The 12,146-nt window shown below is 43.2% G+C and overlaps 1 protein-coding gene across 1 annotated transcript in view; it reads right to left on the reverse strand.

The window, feature by feature from the left end:
• DNAH14 (dynein axonemal heavy chain 14) overlaps positions 1-12,146 on the reverse strand; it is a 454,606-nt gene that overhangs the window by 84,501 nt on the left and 357,959 nt on the right. The window contains 5 exon segments of the mRNA XM_078851974.1: positions 4,972-5,093; positions 6,585-6,815; positions 7,099-7,314; positions 7,906-8,046; positions 8,906-9,001. Coding sequence (XP_078708100.1) covers positions 4,972-5,093; positions 6,585-6,815; positions 7,099-7,314; positions 7,906-8,046; positions 8,906-9,001 — 806 coding nt within the window.

The raw sequence follows: 12,146 nt of genomic DNA on the forward strand, positions 1-12,146 counted from the left end.
AATTAGCACGGCAGAAGCCATTAACATGTAAGAAGTTGCTCCTTGCTGACTCCTGCCCTGTGCTGCTGACTAAAAATATCACAGGCAGCACTTTACTGGAGGGCCCCACACTACCTTGCTTATGAAGCCACAGATGCACACTCAACTAGCACCTCACTTCCATTGCCCACCTGCAGATGGGACTCCTGCACCTACTTCAGTCAGGCTTCCCCAGCCATGCCTCAGGTCCACCCAGTCTGCCCCTTCTCCAAACTGAGCCCATCTCCCATACACTTTCACCAGCTCCACCCACACATATCAGTGATGTGTAACTTAACTATTCATTTTCTGGATTTCAGATGTTTAAATCTGTTACCTTCAGTTCCTCCTCCCCCCCCGACCTCCCATGGAGGAGCCAGTCAAGAAGCTCAAACAGACCAAGAGGAGCAGTGTTCCCCAGATCACACAGCAGGTAAGGAGAGGGGTTCAGACCCCTGCACAGGGGCAGGGCTCCTCCAGAACCTATCACTTATACGGAAGGAGAGAATTCAGGGCAGAAAGTCTCCCCCAACCTCATTCTCCAATTCTCTTTTTCCCCTCCCATTCCCTCTAATCCTTACCCTCTCTCCCTTACCTGAGCCCCCCAGGTTCTCTTCCCTCTCCTACAACCCATTCCTATTTATCCTCCTCTCCAGGATACTTGCATCCTTCATGGCACACCCCCACACCCCCTCCCAATTACCACCTATCTTGCCCCTTAACCACCCCTACAGTCCCAGTGCACATTCATACGTGTAATTTATTTTCTTTTCAAAAATAGTTCTTGTGCCTTCTGAATATTCTGTATTCAGATTGTACTTCTCAAAAAACAAATCAAAAACACACTTTGACTGAGGCAGATTTTTCTCAAATGTTTACTGTTCATTCTCAGATTTCTACTCATGGTAGGTTTCAAACTTCAAAGTTGCTAGAATGTGAACTTAGTGAAATGCTATTTTTTCCCTGGGCGCTGTATCTTGCTGAAATGACCTACTTTTGCATAGCTAACCCTACCCCCTAAACTGACATGAAGCATAGCAAATTTCAAGAAAAACTGTGTAAACATGCAGGTTTCAGAGCATTTAGAAGAGTTGTGCTTTACACAGGAAGGGCTTCCCAACCTTAACTGAAGAAGAGCTAACACTTCTTTATAATATTGTATGAAATTACAGGGAGAATGGAGCAGAGGGGCTCTACACATCCATCAGCATTACAGCAGGCTCAGAGGGATGTTAAGTGAGATTCTCAGTTGAAAGAATTACCAATGCAGATAAATACAGGCTAAAACAATAGCTCTGAGAAGTATGATCCCCCCCTCAATGTCAATGGGTGTTCTCTTCCTGCCCCCCCAGTGCTGGAGAGTTTCTGATATGCATCAAGCAAACTGTTCTCAGTTCCTCACCCCAGTATCAGCACTGTATTTCGGGGGGCATGCTCTGAGCAGCATGTCTGTTTTAAGCTCCCCATCCACAGAGGCAAGGCTTTCTCAGGTTCTGGTTCATATGTGGGGGTTAGGGAGAGGGGCTCAGATCCCCTTAGAAGGGCAAGGTATCCCAGATCACCTGATGGGAATAGAAAATGGGGCTCAAGCACCTCCAGAACAACTAGCCCCCTCCAGAACCTGGCTCACGAGGGGGACATGGAAGGGAGGTCAAACCCCACACATGGGCAGGGAACCCCAGATCCCAGCTCACATGGTGGGTAGGGAAAGCAGCTCAGAACATCTCACTCTCCAAATAGGCAAGCCTCCTCCAGAAGCTGGCTCACATGTGGAGGGGCAGAGAAAGGGTCATACCCCTGTAGATGGATTGGGGGGGTTCCAGATTTTGGCACACATATGGGAGAGAATGTGGGGCTGACAGGTGTCCCTGCCCCTATCCTCCTTCCCAGTGTCCCACCCCTCCTCCAATCCCAGGGGCACTGTCATAAATATGAAGGGAAGGGTAACCACCTTTCTGTATACAGAACTGTAAAATCCCTCCTGGCCAGAGGCAAAACCCTTTCACCTGTAAAGGGTTAACAAGCTAGGATAAACTCCCTGGCACCTGACCAGAATGACCAAAGAGGAGACAAGATACTTTCAAAGCTGGCAGAGGGAACAAAGGGTCAGTCTGTCTGTCTGTGGGATGCTTTTGCCGGGAACAGATCAGGAATGCTCTTCATAACTCCTTAGAACTTCTGTTAAGTGAGTAAGTAATCTAGCTAGAAATGTGTTAGATTTCCTTTTGTTAAATGGCTGGTAAAATAGGTTGTGCTGAATGGAATGTATATTCCTGTTTTTGTGTCTTTTTGTAACTTAAGGTTTTGCCTAGAGGGATTCTCTAGGTAAGGTATTCACCATCCCGATTTTACAGAGGTTATTTGTTTACTTTTTCTTTAATTAAAATTCTTCTTTTAAGATCCTGATTGCTTTTTCATTGTTCTTAAGATCCAAGGGTTTGGGTCTGCGTTCACCAATGCAAATTGGTGAGGATTTTTACCAACCTTCCCCAGGAAAGGGGTGTAGGGCTTGGGGGGATATTTTCGGGGGAAGATGTCTCCAAGTGGGCTCTTTCCCTGTTCTTTGTTTAACATGCTTGGTGGTGGCAGCATAGGGTTCAAGGACAAGGCAAAGTTTGTACCCTGAGGAAGTTTTTAACCTAAGCTGGTAAGAATAAGCTTAGGGGGTCTTTCATGCAGGTCCCCACATCTGTACCCTAGAATTCAGAGTGGGGAAAGAACCTTGACAGGCACCATTTCAGATTTTGGTGGTGGTTGGGGGGGAGGGAGCAACTTTAACCATGATACTAAGTTAAAGGCTAAATCACCATCCCTTTCTTACCTTAATCACCCTGTCTCTGTAAACAAAATACTGCCTCCCTGCCCCAGGGGCACCTCTCCTTTTCAGAACTTACATTTCACACTAATGCTGTTCTGTAGTTAAGAGCTCCACTAGGGAGCTCGCACACCTCCTGTATGAAACTGGAGGGGGGGAGCTCTGCCCTCCCCTGCTCCCCCTAATTGGCATCATTGCCCAATCCTCATCACCAGATCGTCGACCTCCCCTCCCCCATTATTACCTACACCTTCACCTCTAATCACCCTCCCCTCCCAACAAGCATTTGCTTGTGCAGTTTGTTTTCTTTTCCAAAAATAGTTTTATCGCCTCTGAATATTCTCCTGTATTCACTTTACAAATCTGGACCAGATTTAAACTCTCAGGATATGTCTATACTGCAATTAAAAACTTATGGCTGGACCGTGCCAGCTGACTTGGACTTGCAGAGCTCAGGCTAAGGGGCTGTTTATCTGTGGTGTAGAGGTGATCCCCACACCTCATAGGGTCCCAAAGCCTGAGCTCCAGCCCTAGGCCAACCATCTACACTGCAATTAAACAGCCCCTTAGCCCGAGCTCTGCAACCCACGAGCCTGTGTCAGCTGGCACGGGCCAGCCACAGGTATTTCATTGCAGTGAAGATATACCCTCAGTGCCTGGGGCAATGCTCAGATTCAATAACAGAACTCAGAGCCACACAGGTCCTGTGACACAGAAGTAATTTTCCAGATACTGTAGTTAGCCTCTCTCTCGTCACATGTGCAGTGTGAGCCATTAGGAGTGTAAATACGTTCATGAGCCTTAGAACTGCTTGGCACGTGCCTAACTGGAGAAACAAACTCTATTTCAAATAATATTTTCCCCAAAAGGCTGGTGGGTGCCATGCACTCTGTTGAGATAATCCTTGAGTGTAACACTAGTATGATGATCTGAGCCCTGGTTTGATCTCTACCTGTGAACAAAAAGTGTCAGAATGTGTTTTCTGGGGGCTGTATCTTGGGAACAACTTGGTCAAATGGCCCCAATTCTGGATCACTAACAGAACTCTGTGCCCCATGAGGAACATCAAATTTCATGGCAATCCTAGTAATCATGTGGATTTTAGAATACTTAGAGCAGAGGTGGGCAAACTATAGCCCCTGGGCCACATCCGGCCCGTGAGACCATCCTGCCTGGCCCTTGAGCTCCCTGCCAGGGAGGCTAGCCCCTGGCCCCTTCCCCACCATCCTCCCTCCCTTATGCCACCGCGCTATGCCACCGCGCAGGCAGCACTCTGGGCTGCATGCTCCTGCAGGGCAGAGCGGCAGTGTGTCTGGCTCCGGCCAGGTGGCGCGGCTTCAGACATGCTGCAGGGGGTGGTTGGATAGATGTGGGGCGGGAAGTGGGAGGGGGCGGATAGGGGGCGGGGGCCAGGCTGTCTGGGGAGGCACAGTCTTCCCTACCCGGCCCTCCATATAGTTTTGCAACCCCAATGTGGCCCTCAGGCCAAAAAGTTTGCTCACCCCGACTTAAGAGTCAAGCTTTCAACAGAAAGCTGGTCTTAAGTTTAACACTCTGATAAATCAGGGCCTAGGTGTCTCAGATTAGGCACCCAAAATTAGTGGATACTTTTGACCTTAATGTCTCTGTGCCTCAATACCCCTTCTGTAAAATGGGGACAATACAATTCATTTTCATGGAGGTGTTGTGAAAATGAATTATTTAATGTTTGTGAAGCAATCGCATACCTTAATGATAAGCATCACAGAAAAGACCATGAAGAAACTAATAATTTTGTCTTCAAAGCAGAGTTTATACTGTGCAGTAAATAAGGCATGTGGCACACATTCAACAACAAAGAGAAAACAAAGTATTGAATAGCTACTCATTAAATGAGCACTATCCATGCTCTTATTGAATGAAGCAGGGGTCCTGAGGAAAAAATAATATGTGATCATATAAATCAATACAGTATCACAATGGATAAGCACAAAGGAGTTGAATTAAGATTGCACAGGCAACCTTAATTCTTGCATTTTCTAACTTTACTTTGCTACCTTAATAATGTTCTTAAAATACATTTTGAGAGTGTAATTTAATATATAGTACAATTTAATACAATAGTAGTTAGAACAATTGTCACTAATGAGGACAGTTACCTAAAGTTGTGGTTGTATTCAGTTTCAGCATCTCCAATCCTGATGAAGTCTTTACCTCCTCTACTGTAGATTTCCTTTCTTAAGATTGGCTTTAAATTTGAATCCAAAGTTTCAGTAAGATCCTAAAACCCATAAATATATTGTCTACATTGCAATCATTATGGTTAATTAATAAGCTTAAATAATTATTTAGCTTTGTGAGCTCAAAATCAGATATACACCTTGGGTTTTATCGTTACATTTAATTTCTGGAAGGATATTCATATCCTCTGTGCCCAGCCTGGAACTCCCCTTAAAGAGGGACCCAGGAACTGTGGGTACTAGAGATGCCCTGTCAGTGATACTCCATTGGAATCATGCTGCCTAGAAATGGAAGTGTGGGGATGGCAAGGACACAGAGCTAATGCAGAGGCATAAGTCCTCAATGCAGATGGCTCTGGCATTCTGATCCCATAGCAGTCCATGTAGCTGACTGAGATTTTCTTGTATGTATGTGGTTTTATGGAGAAACTGTCAGTGCTTATGGCCTGTTCTCCACACCAGTTTTAACGCAGTGCAACTCCATTGACATCACTGGAGTTACTACTAATTTACATCAGTGTCAGTGAGGAGAATCAGGTTCCTAGAGCTTTAGACAGATGTTTATTATTAAATTTAAATAAATAAAACTACAAAGTAGTTCCATCACTTCCATTGCTCTCCTACTCTTACACCTTTGACAAGGGAAATTAACATTCAAATGCACTCTATTCTTCTTACATGTATAGTTTTCTGATGGGAATTTTTTTCCTTGTTATTAACTCAGAACGCCCCTGTGGTGGGATGGTTACCCTGCTCCGGCTCTGATGGGCTTAAAACAGGCCCGGGAGAGGGCTGTACCAGGGGAAAAGCTGGGCTGATTGGGAAAGCAGCCACAGCTGTAGCCAGTGCAATGAGGGCCCAGCTGGCCCCTATAAGAGGGCTGTGGGCCAGACGAGGATAGATACTCTCTCTAGCTTCCTAGAGGGAGAAGGAGCTAGCTGCCTAGGCAGCTAAGAAGGGTACCTATGGTGGAGCAGTGCGGGGGAAGGGCAGAGGGAGCTCCAGCTGAGCAAACCCCCAGGCTGCAGGCCTAGTTAAGGACACACAAAAGGTACTAGCAGGGTACCTGAAGTGGAGCAGTGCTGGGCAAGGACAGGGGGAGCTCCAGCCTAGCAAAGCCCCAGGATGCAGGCCTAGTGAAAGGCCTATAAAAGGGTACTGGGGCTGCAGAGGGGCAGCCCAGAGATAGGCAGCAGGTTCAAACCTCCCTTGCCAATGATGAGTGGCTTTTACAGACTTCAGTCTGCCCCAGTGAGAGGGGGCTAGATGGTGACTGGCAGTAGCCACTGAGGCAAGGAGGGGGATAGGGGTTCCCCTGGGTGGGGAGACTCAGATTGTGGGTTACTGCTGGGGTGGAACCCTGATGAGGAGGGCACTGGGGTCTGCGAGGGACTCGGGCCAGTGACAGGCAAGACACCGGCCTGCAGAGGGTGCTCCTGGCCGGAAGAGCTAATTCCCAGGACAACCAACAAGAGGTGCTGCGCGGGTGAGTCGTTGCCCTGCGACACCCCCACAAAATTAAACCATACTACCTGTAGCAGAATGGAGTCTCCAATTTGCATGGCATTTTCCAAAGTTCTTAGGTAACTGGAATCAGAAGCATGGATTTGTCGTAGCTTGTCACCTTCCATTTGACAAATCCATTTGTAAGCCTGTTTCTGTGGATCAATTAGTAAAGGCCATCGCTGTCCAGTCTTAACAAGGATAGCATTCTCAATGGAGTACTGGTCGAGAGGCAAACCTTCATTTTGCCATTTACTGACCTAGAAAAGTTTCAATTTTCAATATTTGAATATTTTTACATTTTTGACAATCCTTGTTATTGCATGGATACAATGCTTACAATTAACTATATATAAAGACATACACAATGTGATGCAACAAAACACAACAATCTTGATTGTAAATAATCTCAGTAAAATACTTGGACCTCTGCATTTTACTCTTAGTAAATCGGGTTTGGAATCAAGTGTTCTGAAAGGGGGAAGTCCTGATTTTGATGTAAAAAAGTCAGCTGTGCCCCTCACCATCTGCTCATGTTATTACCTCATTTTTTTCTGTCATAGCTGTTATTAGGGAATAATTTGGAGACACAGGAACGATGTTCTCATTACACAATCTCAGACATTCGTTTATTAGCTGCTGACGATATCCTGCTGATAACACGCCGCTGTAGATAATGCATGCTGCTGAAACAAGGGCATCACCCATAATACCTTGCAGCCTTTTGTCCAGGTTATTAACTGATTCTTTCCATCGCTCCTAACACATCCAAATGAAATATCATTTACAATAAAAATGTAACTGTTTTTAAATGTATCAAAGTTTACTGTTTACAATTATGTGGAATAGAAATTGGGAGTGTAATTGAAGTGACAGTTGCAACTCTGGACCAAGGAAAGGAATCATTACTGAAGCACCTCAATACTGACTAGTCATGATAGGGAAGACTTCCTCCTGCCCTGCAGAACAAGTCATAATAGGGGAGGCCTCTTTCTGCCTTGCAGTACAAGGGATTGGAAATACTGTTGTACCTGCTAGAGGGAGGAAACTAAGGTGCAGCTGTTGAAAGGTGGGAAGGTTGTTTTTTACTGGGCAAGAATAATCCTCAGAAAGGCACTTCTCCTCTTCTTCTGCCCAGGGCTGGGATCTAGTTATTAAACTTGACAGGCCAGCATAAAAGGCCACAACAGCATGGTAAGCCATACGGTAACGTGGGAGAGGGGAAGCACTATGCGAAAAGGGGAGGCAGCTTCCCACCCCTGAAAAATGTAAATGAAGTAAAAATGACGCTTTTATGCTTGAATGCTCTGAGGCCAAAAAGTGGACAATACAAAAAATGAAAGGCAATACCATCTCATCCGCCAGAGCTGTACTTAATATCGATACTCGCTGTAGACGCTGAGTTGCCAGTTGCTTTCGAGTTGCTAGCATTTCTCTCTGGGCTATGCTCTCTTGATAGCTTGCCTCTAAATTCTGTTCATGTTCTTCAATCTAATAATCGATTGGCAGACAATAGATCAAGGTTTTTATTTTTTATTTTGACTGAGGGGCGCCTGCCTGCCTGCCATTTATCAGACTTAAGAGACCTACTTCATTGCTTCTATTACTACATGTGCTACCGATGTAACAGGCTTGAGCTTATTTAAGAAAGTAAGAGCTTACATTGCAGTAACTGAGAGTTGTTTCACATTGCATTGCTCTAAAATTTAGTCTTCTCATTATTCACTGTCTGACAATAAGATGTCAATCCACGAATGGCAAATGATCACAGCAATTTTGAGGCTAAGTCACCTCTAGTCTTCACCCTCTCTGAAGTATAGGCACAACACAAATTTCTATTCATTTTCAAGTGGGCCTTTCCTATGTTTTGGAGCAACATTTTCCCTTGGTACTGAAATTGTTCTTTTGGGGTTATTTATTACTATTGATTACTTTTCTCTTGTTTAACACTTCCTGCATTAATAAGTCCTCCTCCCACAGTAAAGGTCAGTGTCCCAAATTTGAACTGTAGTTGGTTGAGAGGAATGAAGCAAACCAGGAGGCATTGGAAGCTATTTCTCTGAAGAAATCACTATTTTTTAAGCTTTGCTGAAGTTTGATTAAAGGCCTGATCTTGCAGTCCTAGTGCAGGTAAAACTCCCATTGAAGTAAATGAGACATCACACAGGAGTTCCACAGTCTTAGGACTGTAGGACTGGGCCCCAACTCTCTAGCAAAGAAGTGTCTCTCCCTTCAGAAGCTTTTAAAATAAAAATAACTGGTACAAGTTTTAGTAGGGTCTATGAAAAATATGAATATTTTCATGCTTCAATAACTAAGCAATAACATATAATAATGAGAAATGTCTCACCAAGGCCAAACTTCTTTGTTTTTCATCCAGTTTTTGATGGGCAAGTCTTAGTACTTCCTGAGCTTCAGTAACCCGGATTTGTTTTGGCTTCACCAACTAGATAAAAAGATGTATCACAGGCTACACTTCACTTTGAATGAAGAAAATGTATACAGTGTGTTAAATACCACCTACATTTTTTTGAATTTTTCAGAAAGCTGAAAAATGACTTTTTCCAACACCCACCTTTCTCCTGCAGTCACCCCGGTAAAGATTTTCAAAACTGGGCGTGCGAAGTTAGGCTAACTGAAATACTAATGGTTATCAGTTGGTTGGTAATGGTATTGGTTGCTAATGTTTGTACTGATATGAAAGAACTATCTGCTGGTCATCTTATTTCCTAATGCAGACTTAGACAAGTATAAACTACATTTTCCCACTTCTTCATTGTACCTTCTTTGTTTAGCTTGTAGACATAAGCAAATACCTACCTTGACATCATAAGGCCATGTTTATTAACCTAGGTGCATATTACTGAAGGTCTCCAAGAAAAATAAACGTCTGATCTTATAGTATAGTTATATAATGATATATTTAGCTCAAGTCATAGAAAATGTGGCAACCTGTACTTTCGAACATGACTGAAAAGTCAATATTAAAAGTGAATCAAAAGGATGTCCAAATCAGACAAGTGACTGCCCAAATCTTTCATTCTGTGCATAAATTATATTATATTCATTGCAACTCTGTGCTATTCCTCCATACGCTCTTTCATGGGTATATGCCTCCTTTTGATTTGTTTTATTACTGGCTGCATTTGATTGTTTTGTCTGCCTTTCTGGGGTTTACATGCAGAACATTTGAGGAAAAGCTCTTGTATAGATTAATATTTTCTTTCAGTCTGTAAAATGTCAATTGTTTGTAATAAACACATTAGAATTTATTGATCAACGAAAGTATCTGTTTGGCTTCTAATTCAGATAGTTCAAGGTAAGCATAACTGTTTCTCTAAAATGTTCACATATTTCTCATACTATTTTAAGACATGTATAAAATCAAACACAAATGTAAGTTCTATGATATACTTATTTTTTCAGTATAAATGAAAATATTTACATATATAGAATACAAACTCCAAATACTCAAAACATGCATCAGGAAAACAAAAATCAGGCAATTGTATTAAAAATTCTGAAATTTTTAAAATAGATTTGGAGTTCTTTATTTGCTTTTTCTGTTATGAGTCTTTAGGGTTTATATTTTCAAACTTTTCTCTGCAACCATGAGGGCTAGAGTCTTATGCTTTAAAAATTAAAATTGAGATTCTCAGGTAATTAAATGACTCCTGGAATTGGCACCTCAAGGAAAAACTCCAAAATATTGGGGGACTCAGTATAAAATCGTAAGAGTTGGCAACTAAGTAATCATGGTAAAAATGGGTCATAGGAGAGACAATTAGGATAGGGCCTTAAAGATAAGACAAGAATTGAGCCTGATGTGGATTAGAAGGGGGAGTACAATGGATGGATGAATAGATGTGGGGGTAACATATCAAGAGGCCAGAAAGAGGAACTGACCTTTTGGTAAAATAAGGATTTCAGTTTTGGCCATGTTAAGGTTGAGCTAATGGTAAGAGATCCAGGAGGAGATGTCAGACTTGCAGAGACATGGGTCTAGATGGAGGGAGGCTGCGAAGAATGTACAAGCAGATTTCAGAGTCATCAGCAAACAGATGGTAGATTAAGATGTAAGAGGACGAGATCAGCCAAGGAGAGAATTCAGAGGAAAGACCCCTGTGGGATGTGCATATGGAGTGTAAAAGGGGATGAGGTTGACCCATTGAAAGAGATGCTGAAGGAATAGTATGAGTGGCATATGGAGAGATGACTATCAGAAAAACCAAGGGAAGGAAGAATGTCTAGCAGGAGGGGAGTGATTATCATGCCAAGATTAGGAGGATGGAGTATTGTTTCCAAGACTTGGGCAGGAACAGGTCACTAGAAACCTTAAGAGTAGTAGTTTCAATAGCGTGAAGAGGTCAGAAGCTACAATAGAGGAGATCCAAGATGGAACTGGAGAAAGGTAACTTAAAACAGCAGTTGTGTATTGTGAGCTTGATGAGTTTACAGTTGAAAACTGGAAAGGGAGCAGACAGGGCTGACCATTTATGAGAAATCAGGGATATTGATGGATTGAAGTTTGGAGGAAGTCTACATAGCAAGACTGGAGAGCAAGGGGTTGAGTGATAAATTATATGAGGTCAAAGAATGGGAACTTAATGGTGGAGAGATCAAAGACAGCAGTTTTTCGTGAAGACAAACTTGAGTGACCTTTTTGGTATGTGAGGAAACATCCAATGATGTCTTCTTGCACTGTAATCCATGGTCATGTGACTGTAACTTGAAATATTTTATTCATTGGTTCTCCCAAAAGTTAACTTATCTTCTTTTGAAGATCTAAGGTGTAATTCTCTGGCAGAAAATAAAGACAAAGCACTCCATACACTTAGGGAAGAGGATTTCAAATGAAAAGCCAAATTCTGAATTGTGAGCAATGTCAGAAGATAATGCAGTTATCCCCTTCACCACAGTGAGGAACTGAAAGCAAAGAGCTCTAAGTGTTCCTGTCAGTGGCTGTCTCCTCAGGTACTTCTACCTGTCCTGTTCTACTCCTAACTCTTCTGCTTAGCTCCTACCCTTGCTCCCTGATTTTATGTGAATCCTAGAGGCTTGTCCAACTTTCATTCCCTGGTAACTGCTGCTCCCACTCCACTCCTTTTTCTTCCAATTACCCTAATCTAACCTGCCCATACACTTCTCTTACTTCCCCATCTGACCCTTCTCCTGGCCCCCAGGATAATCCTATCAAATAACTTCCTTCCCACACCATCACCTCACCTCCCATCTAACTCTCCATAACCATTCTACCTAAACCTCCCTACATCCTGGCTCTATTCCCTCATTCGTATTCACTCTATTTAAATCTCCATTTGGGTCCGGATGCTCCACTTCACCTCCTGCTCCATCTGTTTCCCTGCCTCTAGCTACATACCAATATGTGGTGAGATTCCCCCTTCTGAGCATCAATTTGTTAAATAAAGGGTGGTTTATTACATTATTAAAGAATGAAAAAGGAATAAAAAATTATCATTCTCCATGTACATATACTTAACATCTCCGCAAATAGGGGCCTTGAGAGGAAGATTCCACAAACTTTCCCTCATGAAGATCTTCTCACATGGTTTCATTGGGAGGCAGGTTTT

This window comes from Lepidochelys kempii, chromosome 3 (assembly GCF_965140285.1).
Source record: "Lepidochelys kempii isolate rLepKem1 chromosome 3, rLepKem1.hap1, whole genome shotgun sequence".
NCBI classification, from domain to species: Eukaryota; Metazoa; Chordata; order Testudines; family Cheloniidae; genus Lepidochelys; species Lepidochelys kempii.